The sequence below is a fragment of the Scyliorhinus torazame genome, chromosome 12 (genome assembly GCF_047496885.1).
Source record: "Scyliorhinus torazame isolate Kashiwa2021f chromosome 12, sScyTor2.1, whole genome shotgun sequence".
Taxonomy (NCBI): Eukaryota; Metazoa; Chordata; class Chondrichthyes; order Carcharhiniformes; family Scyliorhinidae; genus Scyliorhinus; species Scyliorhinus torazame.
This window is the reverse complement of record NC_092718.1, coordinates 141,464,836-141,489,731: the sequence shown is the minus strand read 5'-3', so window position 1 is coordinate 141,489,731 and position 24,896 is coordinate 141,464,836. Positions and strand designations below refer to the sequence as shown.

The following is a 24,896-nucleotide window of genomic DNA, read 5'->3' as shown; positions in this document are numbered from 1 at the left end:
CTGCTGCCACACAGAGCATGGTCCACGTCCCGCTCAACGTTCCCGACTCTATGAAAGAAGACATGCAAGACTCCAGAGCGCAGTCCTCGCATGAACCAGAAGTGACTCCAGAGTCACAAGCCTCCACAGCAAGCTCGTGGACAGACTCCACAATTGCAGAAACGCAAGACTCCAGAGCGCAGTCCTTGCACGAACAAGAAGTGACTCCAGTGTCACAAGCCTCCACAGAGAGCTCGTGGACAGCCTCCACGATAGAAGCAACGCAAGACTCCAATGTGCGGTCCTTGCAGGAACAAGACCATGAGGGTCTAGCAACCTCTCCTGACCAACCAGCGGCAGACGATGCAAGTCTGCCATGCTCACGTGAACAGCAAGAAGGCTATAACAGCCTACCATGCTCCACTACACAGCAGCATGACCATGACGGTCTCTCATGCTACAATGAAGGGCACAGCGCTGAAGACTGTTCCAGCCCAACTGAAGACAAGCCAAAGGAATCGCCTCTTCCAAGCCCGAAGAAAAAACGTTTATGCTCTGACCTTCAGGATCATTATAGCCGAACAGAGATTAATAATGCTGCACGGTCACAGAAGGATGCTGAGGATTTGCTAAAGAAATTAATTGAATGTTTAACTTGCAAGGAGCAGACTGAGAATTGCCAGTGTTTTAGTACGGATCGAAAAAATGGACAAGACATTGATCCTCGGGTAATGGAAATAACACAACCTGAATCATACCGACAGCAGGGACAAATGTCTCCCCTCAACACAACGCCGCAAAGTCCCAACTTCGGAGACCAGCAGTTAGTCAGTAATGACTCTTCAAACCTTGAGGGGAACATTAATTGCATTGAACCTATACACACTCCACTGATAAATGAGCAGAACATTGGAGCAAGAATCCTGAGGACACCGACATCGAGTAGCCAGATAACGAATTAAAAACCCGCAGCAGTTTCAAGTGAACCAAGTGTGCTTTCCACTAATGGTGAAGATGCAGATAAGGTCGACCCGATTATCCATTGTACCACACTAACCCCAGTGATTAAGCAGTTATGTATGGGGAGTATAATGTGGGCAATTGAGAACAGTAAAAGAGAGACTGTGACCATGCCAGTCCCAGCAAAATCAGACCCAGAGACCATGAAGGCATGTACATTAGACAAAGATACATATGAGGTACCTGAGAAGAAAAGTGAAACGGAATGTTCTTTGGAAAATAGTACAATGTCGATAGAAACATTGGATCCTATATTCGAGACCATACATATGGGAGAATTTGGGGGTAATAAACAAGGTTCTGCAATGTCTGGGGGAAGATTTAAAATTCCAAAGAAGAAAAGCCCAAATGAAGGACAACGGCAAGACAATGACAGTCCACCAACATGGTGTGCACCACCAGATGAAAACTCTGACAATTTACCCAACCCTAGTGAACAGCAAGCTGCTAATGAGGATCTATCCACGGGATGTGAGACGAGTGACGACAGCATCCCACTTCCCATGCAAAAGGTGCAAGGTGACAGACCTCGCCTAGTGCGTACCGAGGCACTCGACGATCACGGTGGGACCACTGACGACTGCGGTGGCGGCGCACCGCTTCCACCCTCGATGGCTCGAGCCTCTCCACTGGTCGGTGCATTCCTGCATGTTCCGACTCCAGAAGTGCAGCTTCAGGGAATCTTGGCTGCCTCCAGTAAACCTGTTGGGACTCCGGACGGGGAGCATCGACGGAAGGCAGACCGGACTCCAGATGAGGAGCAGCCAAGCGCCGACTCTGATTCGCGCACGCCAGACCTTGCTCCGGACGGGCGGTGTCGCGGCCTCGGTGATGGCATGCTCAGGGTGACGGCGGATGCCACGGCGACAGGGAATGGATCGCGTGGCAGTCCCACTGGGTCGGCAGTGGCGACCAGCACCGGCGGTCCAAGACGGACACACCAATTCGCGCCATCGCCAGACGTTAATGCGAGCAACAATTCTCTCTCCAAGGCGACATGCTTCGACGTTTCTCTGCGGAGTCGCCCTTCCGGCACAGCAGGTGGCCGGAACCAGCGTGCACGGTCTCGGCCAACTTCCACATCTGGCACAGTCATCGCCTTGCATGATATTAGTGAGGGTGCTTCTTCGATGGCAACGACCTATCGGCTACAAGATGTCGTCCACCACAAACATAAAAAGAAAAAAGACTCCACCTTGTTCCTGGCATGCAGGGCGGATGGATTGGTGCGTAGGCGCAATCAGCGAGCTTTGTGGCGCCTTCCACGCTCGCAACTGAACCGTACGCACACGCCGGATCCTCCACTGGTTCCCAAGGATGACTTCGTGGAGATGCCACGGATCATGCCCCTTCCATCGCCACCAGAACCAAACCACAGCCAAGGCAACACTAACAAAGATGTTGAATGTTATATTTGCACGAATGAAAAACCAAGCACTGCGCGAAGTACAACAAATGGAAAAGTAGAGACTTCGGCAGCAGCATCACCTCCAACTGTCCAAGGTGAACCAGTGTGAACCCAAATCTCCACAGCTGAACCGGCTTGAGGACCAGCCTATTCTTGAGGCGGTCACCCATTAGACTGGACTTATAACGCTGTTCATACGTTCAAAAAGTCAAACACTTCTGTATTATAACCTGTTGTTGTTTATCGTTCCAGATATCGTCTGACCGGACCACTGTTCAAGTTGTTTTTTTTCTCACATTCATGTTTTGTTATGGTACAACCTTGTTAGTGTGACGCACCCGACATCGCCCCATGTAAATAGTTACATCATATACACACGCTGTACACAACACACACACACACTCTTAGATGCACTCGCGACACGATTATATTTATAACCACGTAGGCACATATCTTTGTAAAAAGGGGGGATGTCATGACATTCAAACACATACATCATGATAGACACACCAACAGACAAATCAGAACACACAACACCACAACCAATCACAGAAAGATATAAAAGCACAAACACGACACCTGGTGGTCAGTATTAGCTGGAGACGAGGACCAGGACAGACCTGCTACACGACACACTCAGGGAGACAGCACGTGCAGAGTATCCAGAACGAACTGTATATAAGAGTTAAAATAAAATAGAGTTGTACCACATACAACTGTGTTGGCTCATCTGTGCACCAGAGCACCCAACACCACAGTCAGCAGCAGCAGCAACCCAGGGGGGTAGGGGATCGTTACGTTGTATTGTTCTTTTCTTTGTCTATATGGTTAACATTTATTTTGTTCTGTTAATTGTGGTGTACGGTTTTGCAAAAATTATGTTTTTGTCAAAAATTTGAATTAAAATAATTTTTTTAAAAAGCGAGCAGAGGACAACCAAAAAAAGCACTAAGGGGGAGAAGATGAAGTACGAGTGCAAGCTAGAGAGTAATATAAAGGAAGATAAGAAGAGATTTGTTTCAATATATAAAAGGTAAGAGAGAGGCAAAAATAGACATTGGACCACTAGAAAATGTGGCTGGATGAGTAATAACAGGAAACAAAGAAATGGCAGAGTAGCTGAATAGTTACTTTGCATCAATCTTCACAGTGGAAGACACCAGTGGGATGCCAGAGCTCCAGGAGAACCAGGGGGCAGGAGTGAGTGCAATGACCATTACTAAGGAGAAGGTTCTGGGGAAACTGAAAGTTCTGAAGGTGGATAAGTCACCTGGACCGGTTGGACTACACCCCAGAGTCTTAAAAGAGATAGCTGAGGAAATTGTGGAGGCATTAGTGATGATCTTTCAGGAATTATTGGAGGCAGGAAGGGTACCAGAGGACTGGAAAGTGACTAATGTAACACCACTGATTAAGAAGGGAGGGAGGCAGAAGATGGGAAATTACAGGCCGGTTAGCCTGACTTCGGTCATTGGTAAGATTTTAGAGTCTGTTATTAAAGATGAGATCGCGGAGTACTTGGAAGTGCATGGTAAAATAGGACTGAGTCAGCACGGCTTTGTCAAAGGGAGGTCATGTCTGACAAATCTGTCAGAGTTCTTTGAGGTGGTAACAGGGAAGTTAGAGAAAGGACAACCAGTGGACGTGATTTATTTTGATTTCCAGAAGGCCTTTGACAAGGTGCTGCATAGGAGACTGTTAAATAAGTTAAGAGCCCATGGTGTTCAGGGTAAGATCCTGGCATGGATAGAGGATTGGCTGCTGGCGGAAGGCAGAGAGTGGGGATAAAGGGGTCTTTTTCAGGATGGCAGCCGGTGACTAGTGGTGTACCTCAGGGGTCTGTGCTGGGACCACAACTTTTCACAATATACATTAATGATCTGGAAGAAGGAACTGAAGGCGCTGTTGCTAAGTTTGCAGATGATACAAAGATCTGTAGATGGACAGGTGTATTGAGGAAGCAAGAAGGCTGCAGAAGGACTTGGACAAGCTAGGAGAGTGGGCAATGAACAAAGAACAAAGAACAAAGAAATGTACAGCACAGGAACAGGCCCTTCGGCCCTCCAAGCCCGTGCCGGCCATGCTGCCCGACTAAACTACAATTTTCTACACTTCCTGGGTCCGTATCCCTCTATTCCCATCCTATTCATGTATTTGTCAAGATGTCCCTTAAATGTCACTATCGTCCCTGCTTCCACCACCTCCTCCGGTAGCGTGTTCCAGGCACCCACTACCCTCTGCGTAAAAAACTTGCCTCGTACATCTACTCTAAACCTTGCCCCTCTCACCGTAAACCTATGCCCCCTAGTAATTGACCCCTCTACCCTGGGGAAAAGCCTCTGACTACCCACTCTGTCTATGCCCCTCATAATTTTGTATACCTCTATCAGGTCTCCCCTCAACCTCCTTCGTTCCAGTGAGAACAAACCAAGTTTATTCAACCGCTCCTCATAGCTAATGCCCTCCATACCAGGCAACATTCTGGTAAATCTCTTCTGCACCCTCTCTAAAGCCTCCACATCCTTCTGGTAGTGTGGCGACCAGAATTGAACACTATACTCCACGTGTGGCCTAACTAAGGTTCTATACAGCTGCAACATGACTTGCCAATTCTTATACTCAATGCCTCGGCCAATGAAGGCAAGCATGCCGTATGCCTTCTTGACTACCTTCTCCGCCTGTGTTGCCCCTTTCAATGACCTGTGGACCTGTACTCCTAGATCTCTTTGACTTTCAATACTCTTGAGGGTTCTACCATTCACCGTATATTCCCTACCTGCATTAGACCTTCCAAAATGCATTACCTCACATTTGTCCGGATTAAACTCCATCTGCCATCTCTCCGCCCAAGTCTCCAAACAATCTAAATCCTGCTGTATCCTCCGACAGTCCTCATCGCTATCCGCAATTCCACCAACCTTTGTGTCATCTGCAAACTTACTAATCCAAATCATTTATATATACTACAAACAGAAAAGGTCCCAGCACTGATCCCTGTGGAACACCACTGGTCACAGCCCTCCAATTAGAAAAGCATCCTTCCATTGCTACTCTCTGCCTTCTATGGCCTACCCAGTTCTGTATCCACCTTGCCAGCTCACCCCTGATCCCGTGTGACTTCACCTTTTGTACTAGTCTACCATGAGGGACCTTGTCAAAGGCCTTACTGAAGTCCATATAGACACCATCCACTGCCCTACCTGCATCAATCATCTTAGTGACCTCCTCGAAAAACTCTATCAAGTTAGTGAGACACGACCTCCCCTTCACAAAACTGTGCTGCCTCTCACTAATACGTCCATTTGCTTCCAAATGGGAGTAGATCCTGTCTCGAAGAATTCTCTCCAGTAATTTCCCTACCACTGAAGTAAGGCTCACCGGCCTGTAGTTCCCGGGATTATCCTTGCTACCCTTCTTAAACAGAGGAACAACATTGGCTATTCTCCAGTCCTCCGGGACATCCCCTGAAGACAGCGAGGATCCAAAGATTTCTGTCAAGGCCTCAGCAATTTCCTCTCCAGCCTCCTTCAGTATTCTGGGGTAGATCCCATCAGGCCCTGGGGACTTATCTACCTTAATATTTTTTAAGACACCCAACACCTCTTCTTTTTGGATCTCAATGTGACCCAGGCTATCTACACACCCTTCTCCAGACTCAACATCTACCAATTTCTTCTCTTTGGTGAATACTGATGCAAAGTATTCATTTAGTACCTCGCCCATTTCCTCTGGCTCCACACATAGATTCCCTTGCCTATCCTTCAGTGGGTAGCCTTTCCCTGGCTACCCTTTTGCTTTTTATGTACGTGTAAAAAGCCTTGGGATTTTCCTTAACCCTATTTGCCAATGAAGTGGCAAATGAAATACAATGTGGAAAAGTGTGAGGTTGTGCACTTTGGAAGGAGGAATTTAGGCATAGACTATTTTCTAAATGGGGAAGTGCTTCAGAAAGCAGAAGCACAAAGGGACTTGGGAGTCCTTGTTCACGATTCTCTTCTGGTTAACGTGCAGGTTCAGTCGGCAGTTAAGAAGGCAAATGCAATGTTAGCATTCATGTCGAGAGGGCTAGAATACAAGACCATGGATGTATTTCTGAGGCTGTGTTAGGCACTGGTCAGACCCCATTTGGAGTATTGTGAGCAGTTTTGGGCCCAGTATCTGAGGAAGGATGTGCTGGCCTTGGAAAGGTTCCAGAGGAGGTTCACAAGAATGATCCCTGGAATGAAGAACTTGTCGTATGAGTAACGTTTGAAGACTCTGGATCTGTACCTGTTGGAGTTTAGAAGGATGAGAGGGGATCTTATTGAAACTTACAGGATACTGCGAGGCCTGGATAGAGTGGACATGGAGAGGATGTTTCCACTTGTAGGAAAAACTAGAACCAGAGGACACCATCTCAGTCTAAAGGGACGATCCTTTAAAAAGAGCAATTTCTTCAACCAGAAGGTGGTGAATCTGTGGAACTCTTTGCCGCAGAAGACTGTGGAGGCCAATTCACTGAGTGTCTTTAAGACAGAGGTAGATAGGTTCTTGATTAATAAGGGGATCAGGGGTTATGGGGAGAAGGCAGGAGAATGGGGATGAGAAAATATCAACTATGATTGAAGTGTTCTGAAGTTGCGCGGTTGTTTGAAGGCAAGTAGTGGGCTTCAGAACAGTGACCACAACACCACATACCCCTGCCATGGCAACCTCTGCAAGACGTGCCAGATCATCGACATGGGTACCACCATTACACGTGTGAACACCACCCACCAGGTACGCGGTGCATACTCGTGCGACTCGGCCAACATTTTCTACCTCATACGCTGCAGGAAAGGATGTCCTGAAGCATGGTACATTAGCGAGACCATGCAGACACTGCGACGACGGATGAACGGACATCGCGCAACAATCACCAGGCAGGAATGTTCCCTTCCAGTCAGGGAACACTTCAGCAGTCAAGGGCATTCAGTCTCAGATCTTCGGGTAAGCGTTCTCCAAGGCGACCTTCAGGACGCGCGACAACGCAGAATCGCCGAGCAGAAACTTATAGCCAAGTTCCGCACACATGAGTACGGCCTCAACCGGGACCTGGGATTCATGTCGCATTACATTCACCCCCCACCGTCCGGCCTGCGAAATCCTACCAACTGTCTTGGCTTGAGACAATTCACACCTCTTTAACCATCTGCTCCATCTGGACCTGCAACGTTTTAATTACCTGCAAAGACTCACATTCAAAGTATTGTCTTGAATCTTTGACTTTGTCTTTTTATACGTTTCTGGAACCCACCTCTTCATTCACCTGAGGAAGGAGCTGTGCTCCGAAAACTAGTGATTCGGAACAAACCTGTTGGACTTTAACCTGGTGTTGTAAGACTTCTTACTGTGCTCACCCCAGTCCAACGCTGGCATCTCCACATCATATATATTTTAGTTTATTGACAACTCAACAATACAGCAATATGCAGAAACAGCATAGTCAAAAAAAAGAACAGGATCATGCCAAAAGTAGTTACAAGGTACAAATACCACCAGCACACACACACAAACACCCCCTATCCGCCTCCGCCCCCCCCCCCCCCCCGCCCCCAATGGTGGCGCCACATCGGTGGAAAGGCGCCAAATGAGCACAGACCACCGGGAAAGGACACACCAATCAGGACATTGCAGAAGAGCGAGGGATTGCCCTTTATAAAACCAAATACAGAGCAACCACAAGAAACCCAACAGTTAAATACAAGACAAAGCCACCAGCACCCAAGCCAACGCACGCTCCCCCCCCCTCCTCCAGCTCCAGCAACAGCCTCACGTCGGTGACGAGGCGCCCGCATGCAGCACAGACCACCGGAAAAGGACAGGCAAGGCGCAGTTGAGGCAAGAGAGAGAACACCCCTCCCCCTCACAGGCATCAGGACCAGCCTCTCAACTCAGTGCACAGAAGCAGGAGGGTCACAACTGGCAAGCATCCAGCGCTAAGCCCAAAATAACAATACACAACAAAAATACAATAATAAGTATACACCCCAACAATGAAACACAACCAATATCAGTACAACAGCACACATAGTCAATTGGGCCACCGCCCTACTGCTCTCACAGTCCTGGCATCCAGTCTCCAGACACCATCCAGTCCAAAACTGCAAAAACGAGTCCATTCCACTCCTCTTTCAGCCCGACAGCTGGCCAACCAAAATCCGCTCCTTGCTTGACTCCAAGCCGACAAGCAGAAAGGCAGCCAGTAACAAGCATGAGTTCCAGGCATGGAAACTGCAGGCAGGCAACTCCATCCTCTCTTCCCCCTGCAAGCAACTTCTCCTCCATCCAACTGGCTGCAGTACCATTCACCCTCGCCATAGTCCAGGTTTCAAAGACTAGAAAAGGCAGCCAGCAGACAGAATAGCACATCAGGTCCAGAAACAGGGTTACAGACAGAGGCAGCAGGAGCTCCTCAGTGAGTAGTATTTTGGTTTATTAACAACTCATTGGGGATCATATTACTGGCGCTAGTTTAGCACAGGGCTAAATTGCTGGCTTTGAAAGCAGACCAAGGCGGGCCAGCAGCACGGTTCAATTCCCGTACCAGCCTCCCCGAACAGGTGCTGGAATGTGGCGACTAGGGGCTTTTCACAGTAACTTCATTTGAAGACTACTTGTGACAATAAGTGATTTTCATTTCATTTCAACAGTGATATATCAAAGGCATTCACAAAATACAAAAATCTTCAACACACATACACAACTACCCTCTCTCCCCAACGGTAGCCCCACATCGGCGGAAAGGTGCCCGACGAGGCCCAACGAGCAGCACAGACCACCGGAAAAGGACACACCAACGTCCTACCCCAATGGCAGCCCTACATCGACGGAAAGATGCCCATCGAGCAGCACAGACCACTGGGAAAGGGCAACCAATTCAGGACATGGCAGAAGAGAGAGGGAACTCCCTCCTCAGAATTGTTATAACCTGCCCAACTGGTCAGGGGCTATTAGTAAGTAGTGCAGTTTAACAACATTATCAGAACAACAGTAACAGAACAATCACAAAAGTCAAAAATGTTGATTCAAATGCAACAAAGCAGTGTCCAACTTGAAACTCACTGACACCCAGTTCAGTTTGGAAAGTTCACAAACAATCCAGAAAGTGGCCACTTGGAGATATGGCAATGTCCGGTGAGCATCCCAGATAGTCTCTCTGAACAAAAGTCAGTAAAGGGTGTCAGAATCCCGAAGTCCCACGTGAACATTCCAAGAGGCCAAACCTCGGAGCTCCCCCCCCCTCCCCCCCCCCGCACGCTTAGCTGTTGTCTGAACAGGTTGGGCGAGTGGGCAAATCAATGGCAGATGTAGTATAATTTGGATAAGTGTGAGGTTATTCACTTTGGAAGCAAAAATAGGAAGGCAGATTACAACCTGAATGGTTGTAAATTGGGAGAGGGGAGTGTGCAGCGTGACCTGGGTGTCCTTGTGCACCATTCGCTGAAGGTAAGCATGCAGGTGCAGCATTATATTACAGTTAAAAAAAATTTAAACAATAGCAGCATCACATTTCTACTTAACTTAAGAGAGAGAATTCTTCGAGACAGGATCTACTCCCATTTGGAAGGAAATGGATGTATTAGTGAGAGGCAACACGGTTTTGTGAAGGGGAGGTCGTGTCTCCCTGTTCCTGTGCTATACTTTTCTTTGTTCTTTGTTCTTATTACATTTACCGAAACGCAAACTTTATTTATCAGAAAAGGGTTCAAAATGAGTGTGGGGTCTGTTGAAGTCCAACAAAAGGGGCTCGGAGTGTATATATCGGGGAGCGGGAGGCTCTCCTTCACCATTTTCGAAGCCCAAGTGTCTGAACGACACTGCAGAGTATTGCAATAACTATTAGGGCCTCTACCGTGTGTGAGAGGGAATACCATCTTACGATGTTTTCGCACCATGTGGTGGTGTCAGCGTTTTTTTTCATGTGAGGTGTGGTGTCCGGGCTAGGGGTATCGTGTGGTATGGTTGTGTTTGGGGCCAGTGTGGTGTGGGTTACATAGGCCGTCGACGTGCGCAACTCTAGTGATCCAATGATGATCATGATGCATTTGATAAAGTTCCCCATGGTAGGCTTATGCAGAAAGTAAGGAGGCATGGGATAGTGGGAAATTTGGCCAGTTGGATAACAAACTGGCTAACCGATAGAAGTCAGAGAGTGGTGGTGGATGGCAAATATTCAGCCTGGATCCCAGTTACCAGTGGCGTACCGCAGGGATCAGTTCTGGGTCCTCTGCTGTTTGTGATTTTCATTAATGACTTGGATGAGGGAGTTGAAGGGTGGGTCAGTAAATTTGCAGACGATACAAAGATTGGTGGAGTTGTGGATAGTAAGGAGGGCTGTTGTCGGCTGCAAAGAGACATAGATAGGATGCAGAGCTGGGCTGAGAAGTGGCAGATGGAGTTTAACCCTGAAAAGTGTGAGGTTGTCCATTTTGGAAGGACAAATATGAATGCGCAATACAGGGTTAACGGTAGAGTTCTTGGCAATGTGGAGGAGCAGAGAGATCTTGGGGTCAATGTTCATACATCTTTGAAAGTTGCCACTCAAGTGGATAGAGCTGTGAAGAAGGCCTATGGTGTGCTCGCGTTCATTAACAGAGGGATTGAATTTAAGAGCCGTGAGGTGATGATGCAGCTGTACAAAACTTTGGTAAGGCCACATTTGGAGTACTGTGTACAGTTCTGGTCGCCTCATTTTAGGAAGGATGTGGAAGCTCTGGAAAAGGTGCAAAGAAGATTTACCAGGATGTTGCCTGGAATGGAGAGTAGGTCTTACGAGGAAAGGTTGAGGGTGCTAGGCCTTTTCTCATTAGAGCGGAGAAGGATGAGGGGCGACTTGATAGAGGTTTATAAGATGATCAGGGGAATAGATAGAGTAGACAGTCAGAGACTTTTTCCCCGGGTGGAACACACCATTACAAGGGGACATAAATTTAAGTTGAAAGGTGGAAGATATAGGAGGGATATCAGAGGTAGGTTCTTTACCCAGAGAGTAGTGGGGGCATGGAATGCACTGCCTGTGGAAGTAGTTGAGTCGGAAACATTAGGGACCTTCAAGCAGCTATTGGATAGGTACATGGATTACGGGAAAATGATATAGTGTAGATTTATTTGTTCTTAAGGGCAGCACGGTAGCATTGTGCATAGCACAATTGCTTCACAGCTCCATGGTCCCAGGTTCGATTCCGGATTGGGTCATTGTCTGTGCGGAGTCTGCACGTCCTCCCCGTGTCTGCGTGGGTTTCCTCCGGGTGCTCCGGTTTCCTCCCACAGTCCAAAGATGTGCGGGTTAGGTGAATTGGCCAATGATAAATTGCCCTTAATGTCTAAATTGCCCTTGGTGTTGGGTGGAGGTGTTGAGTTTGGGTAGGGTGCTCTTTCCAAGAGCCGGTGCAGACTCAAAGGGCCGAATGGCCTCCTTCTGCACTGTAAATTCAATGATAATCTATGATTAATCTCGGACAAAGGTTCGGCACAACATCGTGGGCCGAAGGGCCTGTTCTGTGCTGTATTTTCTATGTTCTATGTTCTATGCAGGTCATCAGTTCTGTCGTCATCTTGTCTATTTGTTCCTTGTATCCTCGTATCTTCCTGAGGGTACAGGCATAATATCTGTTATTCCCTTTGTTTAATATCTCGTTTGTCTGTCTGTTTCGCCTTAATATCAATTTCCCATTAGAATTGTCACCATGTGTGACTCCCTCATTTTTTTTTATAAACCAAACATTTTGGAGACAAGCCATCCGAAAAGAACATTCTGTTAAAGTGCAGCTTGTGGTCGATGCGTTGAGTGGGAGGACAATTTCTCAGTCCAGCGCTGAGGTAGTTTTTGCAATAGCAGCAAGTTTTGTTTCAACCAAGTGTGTTGAACATGTAAATAGAAGTGGGGTTAGCGACCGAAGGGTCGCTGGAAACCAAAGTTGAGTGCAGAAACTGTGGCAAAGAGCATTCTTTAAATCACATGCAAAAAAGAACAGATCAGGGGAAACAAAGACCTGCCAGAGACAGTAAAGAGTTTTAAATAACTTTTCCAAATCCGTGATGGGAACATGGGGTGCAGGGCAAGAATGGGTGGAATCCCCAGGTATGGCGGTGATCAGTGCCGTTGCTCCACTACTCGAGAGTGGCTGACCGAATACAAAGGGGGTCCTCAGGCAGGGCGGAGATTAGTGCCATTAATCCACTGCCTGGGTGACCTTACATGAGCGGAGTTTGTAACATATGGACTCTGAGAATGTGCAGACAAGTAATCATGACTGCATCAAGAAATTTAATGGACGGGCGATATTAATTAAATACCCGAGACCGGAAGAATAAATTAGTTATTAGACACCTCAGGGTTCCATTTCAAAAAGCGTCGTAAAAGGGTTACCATAACAGGAGTCAGACTCTGAGTCATCACCATCTCCCGGTTGCCAAACTCGTGTCTGCCGTTTTCGTGCCGTGGCCGCGTGGGCCGTCGTGGGATCCGAATCGTCATTCCGTACCAATCGACAAGAGTTATCGTGGTGCCAATGGGGAATTCTTTGGGGCGGTAGCAAGAATCCTGCCCTCCATCCCTTTCCATCACTAAAGTAAACGTAATCAAATTGTGGTCACTATCACCAAAGTGCTCACCAACCTCCAAATCTAACACCTGTCCTGGTTCATTACCCACTACCAAATCCAATATGGCCTCGCCTCTCGTTGGCCTATCTACATACTGTGTCAGGAAACCCTCCTGCACACATTGGACAAAAACGGACCCATCTAAAGTACTCAAAATATAGCGTTTCCAGTCAATATTTGGAAAGTTAAAGTCCCCTATAACAACTACCCTATTGCTTTCGCTCCTATCCAGAATCATCTTTGCAATCCTTTCCTCTACATCTCTGGAACTTTTTGGAGGCCTATTGCTTTGATCCCTTGCAGTGATGCCTTCTCCTCTTCCAAATTAGCTCCGTAAACCACCTACACTTCCCCCTTCTCCAATCCTCCTGTCGTCAGCACCTCCTCCAGCAATGTGGAGGCCGGCTCCACCGGGAAGCTCTGTATCTCCTTTCTGGCAAAATCTCGAACCTGCACGTATCTAAACATTTCCCACTGCTCCAGCCCATACTTCACTTCCAGCTCCTTCAATCCTGCAAACCAACCCCCAAGAAACAAATCTTTTAGTGTCTTAATCCCCTTCTCCTCCCATTTCCGAAAATTTCCATCCCACTTCCCTGGCTCAAATCTGTGGTTCCCCCGAATCGGCATTTCCCTTGACCCTGCCCTCAATCTGAAGTGTTGGCGAAACTGCCTCCAAATTCTCAATGAACCTATTATTACCGGACACCCTGAGTATTTCCCCGGGGCCATTGGGAGCGGCGCTGTTGCTAGTGCTTTCAATCCCGACTCCTTGCACAAACTCTCCTCCATTCTGACCCACTGGGAATCAACCCCTCTGACCCAGCTCTGCACCTTCTCCACATTCGCTGCCCAGTAATAATGCATCAGGTTCGGAAGACCCGGCAGCACGGTAGCATTGTGAATAGCACAATTGCTTCGCAGCTCCAGGGTCCCAGGTTTGATTCCGGCTTGGGTCACTGTCTGTGCGGAGTTTGCACATCCTCCCCGTGTGTGCATGGGTTTCCTTCGGGTGCTCCGGTTTTCTCCCACAGTCCAAAGATGTGCAGGTTAGATGGATTGGCCATGATAAATTGCCCTTCGTGTCCAAAATTGCCCTTAGTGTTGGGTGGGGTTGCTGGGTTATGGGGATAGGTTGGAGGTGTTGACCTTGGGTAGGGTGCTCTTTCCAAGAGCCGGTGCAGATTCGATGGGCCGAATGGCCTCCTTCTGCACTGTAAATTCTATGATAATCTATGACCCAAACCCCCTGCCTGCCTTCTCCTCTGTAGCAGCACCTTTCTAACTCTGGCCACCTTCCCTCCCCATATGAACGAGGTAATCATTCCGTCAATCTCTCTGAAAAAAGCCTTTGGCAGGAAAATCAGCAGGCATTGAAAAATAAACAGAAATCGCTGCAACATAGAACATAGAACATTACAGCGCAGTACAGGCCCTTCGGCCCTCGATGTTGCGCCGACCTGTGAAACCACTCTACATTATTCCCTTATCATCTATATGTTTATCCAATAACCATTTAAATGCCCTTAATGTTGGTGAGTGGGGGCACCCCCCGGAGTCAGATCGCCCCCCGCCCCCCCCCAGGATCCCGGAGCTCGCCCACGCCGCCTGGTCCCGCCGGTAAATACCAGGTTTGATTTACGTCGCGGGACAGGCAATTCCTGGGCGGGACTTCGGCCCAACCGGGCTGGAGAATCCAGCGGGGGGTCCCGCCAACCGGCGCGGCCCGATTCCCGCCCCCGCCCAATCTCCGGTACCGGAGACTTCGGCGGGGGCGGGATTCACGGCGACCAACGGCCATTCTCCGACCCGGCGGGGGGTCGGAGAATGACGCCCCCTATCTCTTCTAAACCTTTCCAAGACTTTTCTCACAACAGAAGTAAGGCTCACTGGTCTTAGTTACCGGGGTTGTCTCTACTCCCCTTCTTGAACAAGGGGACAACATTTGCTATCCTCCAGCCTTCTGGCACTATTCCTGTAGACAATGATGACATAAAGATCAAAGCCAAAGGCTCAGCAATCTAATTCCCAGAGAATCCTAGGATAAACGGTAGCACAGGTGACTAGCACTGTGGCTGCACAGCGCCAGGGTCCCAGGTTCGATTCCCTGCTGGGTCACTGTCTGTGCGGAGTCTGCACGTTCTCCCCGTGTCTGCGTGGGTTTCCTCCGCGTGCTCCTGTTTCCTCCCACAGTCCAAAGACGTGCAGATTAGGTGGATTGGCCATGATAAATTGCCCTTTGTGACCAAAAAAGGTTAGGAGGGGTTATTGAGTTGCAGGGATCGGGAGGAAGTGAGGGCTTAAGTGGGTCGGTGCAGACTCGATGGGCCGAATGGCTTCCTCCTGCACTGTATGTTCTATGTTCTACCCCTCGGAATTTGAAACTGCTAACCATCTCCACCTCGGCCCCACTGATGCTGACAGGGGTGTGTACAGTACTTTGTTTCCTGAAGTCAATGACCAGCTCTTTAGTTTTGCTGGCATTGTGGGAGAGATTGTTGTCGCTACACCACTCCACTAGGTTCTCTATCTCCCTCCTGTATTCTGATTTGTCATTATTCGAGATCCAGTCCACTATGGTCGTATCGTCAGCAAACTTGTAGATGGAACTGGAACCAAATTTTGCCACGCAGTCGTGTGTGTCCAGGGAGTATTGTAGGGGGCTAGGTACACAGCCTTGCGGGGCCCCAGTATTGAGGACTATTGTGGAGGAGGTGTTGTTGTTTATTCTTACTGATTGTGGTCTGTGGCTCAGAAAGTTGAAGATCCAGTTGCAGAGTGAGGAGCCAAGTCCCAAGTTTTGGAGCTTTAATATGAGCTTGGCTGGGATTATGTAGACGTAGTCGACCGTAATGCTGGAGGTGTCACAGATCAACCTGAACTATCTCCCTGGTCGATAGCAAGTTATAGTTCATTTCTAGCTTTTTCCTCTCCACCAGCAGCTTTACAGTCGGGGCCTCGGAGTCGACCTCCAAGATGGAGTCGATCAGCTGTTGCCTGGCCTCCCTCTGTCTGTACGAGCCTTGTAGGCTATAATTTCCCCTTTGATCACAGCCTTTAGTGTCTCCCAGAATATGGAAGGTGAGACCTCACCGTTCCGGTTGTTACTCACGTAATGGCCTGTGGCCCGCGATGTTATCTGGCAGAAGGCCTTGTCGGCTAGGAGGTCTGTGTCCAGCCTCTGTCTGTGGGGCACTGGTCACGGCCCGTCTCCAACCTCACATCCACGTAGTGCGGATGGTCAGAGATGACGATCGCACAGTATTTCGCTCCTACTATTCCTGGAAGCAGCGATTTTCCCACTGCAAAGATGTCGATACGGGTGTATACTTTGTGGACTGGCGAAAAGAATGAGAATTCCTTTTCTCCCGGGTGTAGGAACTGATGTACCGTCAATTACCACGAGACGAGAATGGTGAAACAATCGAGGCTTTATTGCACAAGATGTTGTGTCTCCTGCAGCTGGAATCAGAATGGGAGCAGCGCAGGAGAGCATACACTTTTATACGCTGCCTGCTGGGAGGAGCCAGCAGGCTGGGATTTACTGTGGTACCTGTAATATAGTGGCAGTACCGTAATACATGCAATGTGTTACCAGTAGTGTTTACCACAGGAACCTCCATGGATCCCCCATCCCCATCTGTTCCATAAATATTCCCGATTCCTTAGCCATGCCTCTTTTTTCCACATTCGGGGGTTCGATCGGTCAGTCAGCGGGTCCTGCACGCAGTTAAAATCGCCCCCATTATCAGTCGGTGTGTGTCAAGGTCAGGGATTTCCGCCAAGGTCTTCTTTATGAATTCTGTGTGGTCCCAGTTGGGAGCGTACACATTTAACCAGTACGACCGGTGCACCTTCCAGGACACCGCTGACCATGACGTACCGTCCCCTCGGTCCGTAACCATCCTGATCTCAGTAAATCTCGTCCTCTTGCTGATCAGTATGCCTATGTGAAGATGAGGTGTGAAGTTTCAGTTGGGGCGATGGATAGTTACAAGGTAGCGAGGAAGGATCTAAAGAGAGAGCTAAGACGAGCAAGGAGGGGACATGAGAAGTATTTGGCAGGTAGGATCAAGGAAAACCCAAAAGCTTTCTCTAGGTATGTCAGGAATAAGCGAATGACTAGGGAAAGAGTAGGACCAGTCAAGGACAGGGGTGGGAAGTTGTGTGTGGAGTCTGAAGAGATAGGTGAGATACTAAATGAATATTTTTCGTCAGTATTCACTCAGGAAAAAGATAATGTTGTGGAGGAGAATGCTGAGACCCAGGCTAATAGAATAGATGGCATTGAGGTACGTAGGGAAGAGGTGTTGGCAATTCTGGACAGGCTGAAAATAGATAAGTCCCCGGGTCCTGATGGGATTTATCCTAGGATTCTCTGGGAGGCCAAGGAAGAGATTGCTGGACCTTTGGCTTTGATTTTTATGTCATCATTGGCTACAGGAATAGTGCCAGAGGACTGGAGGATAGCAAATGTGGTCCCTTTGTTCAAAAAGGGGAGCAGAGACAACCCCGGCAACTATAGACCGGTGAGCCTCACGTCTGTAGTGGGTAAAGTCTTGGAGGGGATTATAAGAGACAAGATTTATAATCATCTAGATAGGAATAATATGATCAGGGATAGTCAGCATGGCTTTGTGAAGGGTAGGTCATGCCTCACAAACCTTATCGAGTTCTTTGAGAAGGTGACTGAACAGGTAGACGAGGTTGGAGCAGTTGATGTGGTGTATATGGATTTCAGCAAAACGTTTGATAAGGTTCCCCACGGTAGGCTATTGCAGAAAATACGGAGGCTGGGGATTGAGGGTGATTTAGAGATGTGGATCAGAAATTGGCTAGCTGAAAGAAGACAGAGGGTGGTGGTTCATGGGAAATGTTCAGAATGGAGTTCAGTTACAAGTGGAGTACCACAAGGATCTGTTCTGGGGCCGTCAATTACTAGGGGGCATAGGTTTAAGGTGAGAGGGGCAAGGTTTAGAGTAGATGTACGAGGCAAGTTTTTTACGCAGAGGGTAGTGGGTGCCTGGAACTCGCTACCGGAGGAGGTAGTGGAAGCAGGGACGATAGGGACATTTAAGGGGCATCTTGACAAATATATGAATAGGATGGGAATAGAAGGATACGGACCCAGGAAGTGTAGAAGATTGTAGTTTAGTCGGGCAGTATGGTCGGCGCGGGCTTGGAGGGCCGAAGGGCCTGTTCCTGTGCTGTACATTTCTTTGTTCTTTGTTCTTTGTTGCTGTTTGTCATTTTTATCAATGACCTAGAGGAAGGCGCAGAAGGGTGGGTGAGTAAATTTGCAGACGATACTAAAGTCGGTGGTGTTGTCGATAGTGTGGAAGGATGTAGCAGGTTACAGAGGGATATAGATAAGCTGCAGAGCTGGGCTGAGAGGTGGCAAATGGAGTTTAATGTAGAGAAGTGTGAGGTGATTCACTTTGGAAGGAATAACAGGAATGCGGAATATTTGGCTAATGGAAAAGTTCTTGGAAGTGTGGATGAGCAGAGGGATCTAGGTGTCCATGTACACAGATCCCTGAAAGTTGCCACCCAGGTTGATAGGGTTGTGAAGAAGGCCTATGGAGTGTTGGCCTTTATTGGTAGAGGGATTGAGTTCCGGAGTCAGGAGGTCATATTGCAGCTGTACAAAACTCTGGTTCGGCCGCATTTGGAGTATTGCGTACAGTTCTGGTCACCACATTATAGGAAGGACGTGGAGGCTTTGGAGCGGGTGCAGAGGAGATTTACCAGGATGTTGCCTGGTATGGAGGGAAAATCTTATGAGGAAAGGCTGAGGGACTTGAGGTTGTTTTCGTTGGAGAGAAGAAGGTTAAGAGGAGACTTAATAGAGGCATACAAAATGATCAGGGGGTTAGATAGGGTGGACAGTGAGAGCCTTCTCCCGCGGATGGAAATGGCTGGCACGAGGGGACATAGCTTTAAACTGAGGGGTAATAGATATAGGACAGGGGTCAGAGGTAGGTTCTTTACGCAAAGAGTAGTGAGGCCGTGGAATGCCCTACCTGCTTCAGTAGTGAACTCGCCAACATTGAGGGCATTTAAAAGTTTATTGGATCAACATATGGATGATAATGGCATAGTGTAGGTTAGATGGCTTTTGTTTTGGTGCAACATCGTGGGCCGAAGGGCCTGTACTGCGCTGTATCGTTCTATGTTCTATGCTCTATGGCGATTCCCCTAGCCCTCGTCCCCGGAGCATGCATGGTACGTCTGTCCCACCCAGCCCTTCCTTACAAGCGGTTTGTCCTTCTCCCTCAGGTAGATAATTTCGGCCTTCAGGCTTCTCAAGTGGGCGAAGACTCTGGATCTTTTCACCGGGTCATTAAGTCCCCTTATATTCCAGGTGACTATCCTGATGGGGGGTTTCTGACCCCCCGATCCTGTGGGTTCAACCACATTTACCTGTTGGATGCGTCAGCACTCCGGGGTTTTCCTTTGTTAGGGGGCCGTCTAAAATGGCCACTGTCACCGTTCTCACCATGAGGTCGGGCCCCTGTGCTCAGGGGTTTACCTTCTCCCAGGGGGCACCCAACATGGCTGCCAACTGTGTGTCTGCCACATGGGTGTGTCCCTTTGTATAGGGAGCCTCCAATGTAGCTGCTTTCTCTGCCTGCTCCATGTCCGTCGAAGCCTGTGCCCATCTTGATACCAACACTTTACTATTGTTTTGTCCCTTGTCTGTTCTATGTATCCCCTCTTTCCCACCTTCCCCCTTTGTTCCCCCCCTGTGTACCCCCTTGCACCCCCCTCCTTGGCCAGATGCTCCCTCTCCCCCGAGAAGTGTGCCACAGCCCCCCTCACTGCCTGTCTTCCCGTGATAGCCTCCCTGCTAGTACGCTGGCTCCCCTCCCTGGGCTGGGTTTGTCTGCCTGCCTCCATTCCCTTCATTCCCCCCCCCCCCCCCCCTACCTGCTTTTCCTGTCACCGCTCTCTTTTCTTTGCCTTCCAACTCTAAACTAAAAACGAGGCAGTTCATTTGGGCAATGTAGTCCCTGCCCTCGATGCCATCCGGCAAACCCACTATCCGAATATTTTGTCAGCGAGTCCTGTTCTCTTGGTACTTGACCTTGACCTTCAAGTTCTTCTGGGCCACCACCAACCTCTTCACCTCAGCCTCCAGAGCCACGATCCTGTTGCTCTGGTCTGACGAAGTCTTTTCCAGGACCAGGATCGTTCTTTCCTGAACTTCCACCTTCTTCCCCAGGTCATCTATCGTGCGCTGGAGGGAGGCCATCGCCTCCGTCACCAACTCCTTCACCACCGCCTGGAATTCCGTTTTCAGCGCCTCCCTCATGATGGCCAGTTCCTTTTATAAAAAGCTCTTCCACCCGTCCCCTGGTGGGGAGGGGGGGGTCCGTCACTCGCGTTGATGTCGCCGCTCAGGTCACCGGTCTTCCCCGCTCTTGGGTAGTCGGGCTTCCACCTTGCCTCATGGGTCCGCCGGACCATCCGCCCGTTGCTCCTGCCCATTTCTGCCGCTCCTTCCTTCTCATCGGCTCTTTAAGCTATCGTTTGCTGGCATCCTCTTCAACACTGTTTGTCTTTGTCCTGGATAAGTTTGGCAAAGATTTTTGGTGGCTTTTTGAGCCAGAAATCTCTGAAAATTAACTCTTTTGGTTCTAGTTATAATAATAATATAATAATTGCTTATTGTCACAAGTAGACTTCAACAAAGTTACTGTGAAAAGCCCCCAAGTCGCCACATTCCGGCGCCTGTTCAGTGAGGCCAGTACGGAAATTGAACCCGCATCACTGCCTTGTTCCGCATTACAAGCCAGCTGTTTAGCCCACGGTGCTAAACTAGCCCCTAGTTGAGAGGAGAGCAACCTGATCACATCGCCGTCACCGGAAGTACTCCACTTCCTGCACTGACAAGCTGAGTTTCTTTCAGGAACAACAAAGGTCCCAATATCGACCCCTGGGGAACATCACTACAAACTTTTCTCCAGCCCAAAAAATATCCATTGACCATTACTCACTGCTTCTTAATATTCAGCCAATTTTGTATCCATGTTGCTACTGTCCCTTTTATTCCATAAGCTCTAACTTTTCTCACAAGTCTTTTGGAGAACAAACATGGAAAACCGAGTGGAAAGCTTCTGCTTCAGTTGGATATTTCCTGCCATGTTGGAGTTGAAAATGTGTTGCTTTGACAAACAGAAGCAGAAAATTCTCGAAAGGTGCAGGTAACTGAATATCTGTCATCACATTTACCCCATGGTTTACATCTGCCAATTAGGCAGCAGTTCTTTTATCCATGTGTGAATGATCTCCTGGACAGCGGACACATCCTAGAAGCTTGGCCACTTTAAAACCTCATTCAGACGTTGTGTCAATGAAGGGGGTGAATGTTGTGGCTGAGACCTGAAACCTGGACCGATCACCTTAGGGTAACACAGTGTGTGCAGCAATGGCAGAAACGGGCTTTGCAAGGAATTATGGGCCAGTAAATGATGTTGCACTGACCTCCGGCTGCTCCGGTTTCCTTCCACAGTCCAAAGACGTGCAGGTTAGGTGGATTGGCCATGATAAATTGCCCGAAGTGACCAAAAGGGGTTAGGGGGGTTATTGGGTTGTGGGTCGATGCAGACTCGATGGGCCGAATGGCCTTCTTTCGCACTGTATGTTTTATGTTTCTATGTACACACCAGATTCCAATCAGACATGCAGATCTTTGGGCTCCACTGTGCAGTCTCAGACATAAAGAATGAGAAGATAAAAGCAAATGACTGTGAATGCTGGAATCTAAAACAAAACAGAAAACAGAGGACAATCTCAGCAGGTCTGACAGCATCTGTGGAGAGAGAAAGGCGCTAACGTTTCGAAACTGGACTCTGAGTCATCCAGACTGGAAACATTAGCTTCCTTCTCTCTCCACAGGTGGTGCCAGATCTGCTGAGATTGTCCAGTATTTTCTGTTTTTGTTTGATAAATAATGAGAATATGTCTGGGAGATCTGACGGGGCCGAGGCAGCAAGTCTGCCTTATGGGATAGAAGAGAGAATGAGGAAGGTGGGAAGAAGATCAAATTCAGTTGTTGCAAAATGACTTATTCTAAATTCCAAACCAATTCAAATACTTTATTATTCACATTAACTAGTGTGTTGAACAGGCCACAGAGCGTAATGAAATATTTGTTTAATTGAGGGTTCAGATAAAGTCAGAAACTAGATCACAAATTTATGGAATATCATCTAAATCCTGAAGAAAAATTAGATTAAATAGCATGAAAAACTGGCTCATTCATAACAAATATCCATTATCGAACGATGACTGGAGCATTGAGATGTCATCATTGCAGAATAGAAGCATAGGTGGAATAATTGAGACAGAAATATCAGGGAATAGTTCAGGAAATTGCAAAGGATATAAATGCCTGTTGTCATGTTGTCTAATTTGGCACATGGCACTGCACAAATGGTTGTTGATGCATGCTTACATTTAGATGTTGATTTTACCAGTCTGTCTATATTCTATATCACTTACAACATCCAGACACAGTTGGTTTACAAACACACTCACTATCCTTATTCTGACTATATTAGGCACTGGATATTGGGCTCCTGGCCCTGTTCCCACAGGACCAGGTCAAGGACTCGGTAACAAAGACCTTCTCATTCCTTTCGGGAACAATACAATGGAATCCCTATCAGATATTAAATTACACATCCAGCACATGACTCATTCCTGCTGTACTATTTTGAGTTTCTTGTTTTGTTTTCCCAGTTCAGCAGAAAATTGTTGTTTTTCTTTGTTAATTGAAATAAAGTTCCATGTGCAATAGGGGGCAATGGCACACTGAGTGGCCCATTGCAGACCCTCAATCTGAGATCTGAGAGAGTGAATGAAGGAATGGTGGTCCCGAACGGGAGATGCTGCAGCCTAACTCATTCTTGAACTAAAGGCACATTGCCTGAAACTTCTCCACTCAGTCCCTGATTGGACTGCTCTGTCCTGAGATATAATGGGTGACACATTGCGAACTAATGTCCCAAGACCACCCCATCTGCTGAATTCTCTGAGAGACTCCAACCATTCTCTCTTTGTGATCTGAAGGTCAGGCATGCTTCAGATAGCGAGCCTATTAGGTTACCGATCTGAACATTTGCCATGTTTAGCTCCTGTATCTATACTTGGAGCATGTATATTTTTACTCCCACAGACTCTCTATATAATAGAATAGTCCCACCTTCTTTCGCCTGGATCATCTAATTGTTGAGAGGATACAGGGATCGAGATGGTAGGCAGCCAGGATCTTGTAGTCTTTCTGCTTCATTTTCACCTCTCGAGTGTAGCTGCTGTTTTCTCATTTCACATTAACTCTCTTTTTTTATTTTCCTTTTTCTTTTGCTGTTTTGTCTTCAGCCTGAACTTTCTGTTTATCTCAGTTTGAAGTTATCAGTGTTTTCATGTATTTTCTAGTCCCCAAAGAAAGCCAAGAAGAAGTTGGAGGGAGGAAGTTCCAATGTCTTCTCAATGTTTGACCAAACTCAGATCCAAGAGTTCAAGGAGGTGAGTGTGAGATACCTCTCCCTTCCACCCCTGTGTTAAGCCTAAATGTACCACAGTCAGTTAACATCAAACTGTGCCTGACCTGAATATGGGACAGAGCTTTCATCTGAAAACACCAGTCAGGGGGGAAAAAATCACAGCAAATTTCACTTTGTGACACAAAGCAGTTAAAAAATCTGAAAAAATCCCCTTTCTCACATACCAGAGCTCTGTGTTTTCCTCCAGTTCTGCTAAGATCCTTTCATTTACAATTTCAATGTACAAGATGATGAGGGAAGGGGATACATGAGGTGGTTTGGCAATACTGACACTGTAAAATATAAAAGCTTTTGTTCTCTCACACTGTGTAGCTGTCAGATGTCTTTGTCTGTTATCTGCTGGCCCACACTCCAATCTCATTCATTTTCTTTGCAGGCTTTCACTATCATGGACCAGAATAGAGACGGTTTCATTAATAAGGAGGATCTAAGAGACACCTTTGCTGCTCTAGGTAAGGATCCACGTCCCCACAATTCACACAGGTTTTTAAGGAATACACGTGTGTCGAATGCAGTTTCGAATAACTAGAACTATACAACTGGTTTGTCACCAGGTCGCGCTGCCAAAAGTGAAGAGTTGGATGTGATGTTGAGCGAGGCACCAGGAGCAATAAACTTCACTGTCTTTCTGACCATGTTCGGTGAGAAATTGAAAGGTAAGAGTAACAAAAGATTCTTGATTAATTCACTCTTGATTAATGGGGGAACTGGGCTAATGGGGAGAAGGTAGGGGAATAGGGATGAGGATCATATCAGCCATGATCGAATGGCGGAGCAGGCTCGATGGGCTGAATGGCCTAATTCTGCTCCTATATCTTGTCGTCTTATGGTTTAAATGGTTGCCGACCTCGGGATAAAGTTCAGGACATGTCAAAGAACTGCCTAACCGTTTAATAAAGTGCTGATGTAAAGTATATTTGTTCTTATCCTGTTTGTTCAGTAGAAATGTCGATACTTATAATAAGAACAGGAAAAAGGCTGGAAATACACAGCAAGTCAGGCCATATCTGTGGAGAGTAAGAATACATTTATCAGCTTGATAACTTTCTCTATCAGTCATTATTTCATTAGATTTTGCTCAAAGTTGCTTTTTTTCACATTTTGACATCACAGTCAGGCTAATTTAATGTGAAGTAAAATAATTTTTTTCCCGCTCAATAATGTTGTAGTGTTGGGAAGACCATCAGAATTCCAGGAGGAATCGGACATCCTTACTAATTGATAATATCAGTAAAATAATAATAACAAATCAAAACAGAAAGAGCTGGAAAGACTCCACAGGTCTTGAGAAT

General features: G+C 47.5%; 1 protein-coding gene across 1 annotated transcript in view; it reads left to right on the top strand.

Annotated features, from left to right (window-relative positions):
• The first annotated feature begins 23,218 nt into the window (after window positions 1-23,218).
• LOC140386628 (myosin regulatory light chain 2, ventricular/cardiac muscle isoform-like) overlaps window positions 23,219-24,896 on the top strand; it is a 34,202-nt gene continuing 32,524 nt past the window's right edge. The window contains exons 1-4 of the mRNA XM_072469112.1: window positions 23,219-23,294; window positions 23,477-23,566; window positions 23,981-24,056; window positions 24,159-24,260. Of these exons, the coding sequence (XP_072325213.1) occupies window positions 23,292-23,294; window positions 23,477-23,566; window positions 23,981-24,056; window positions 24,159-24,260 (271 nt within the window). The 5' untranslated portion in view covers window positions 23,219-23,291. The remainder of the gene's footprint in view (window positions 23,295-23,476; window positions 23,567-23,980; window positions 24,057-24,158; window positions 24,261-24,896) is intronic.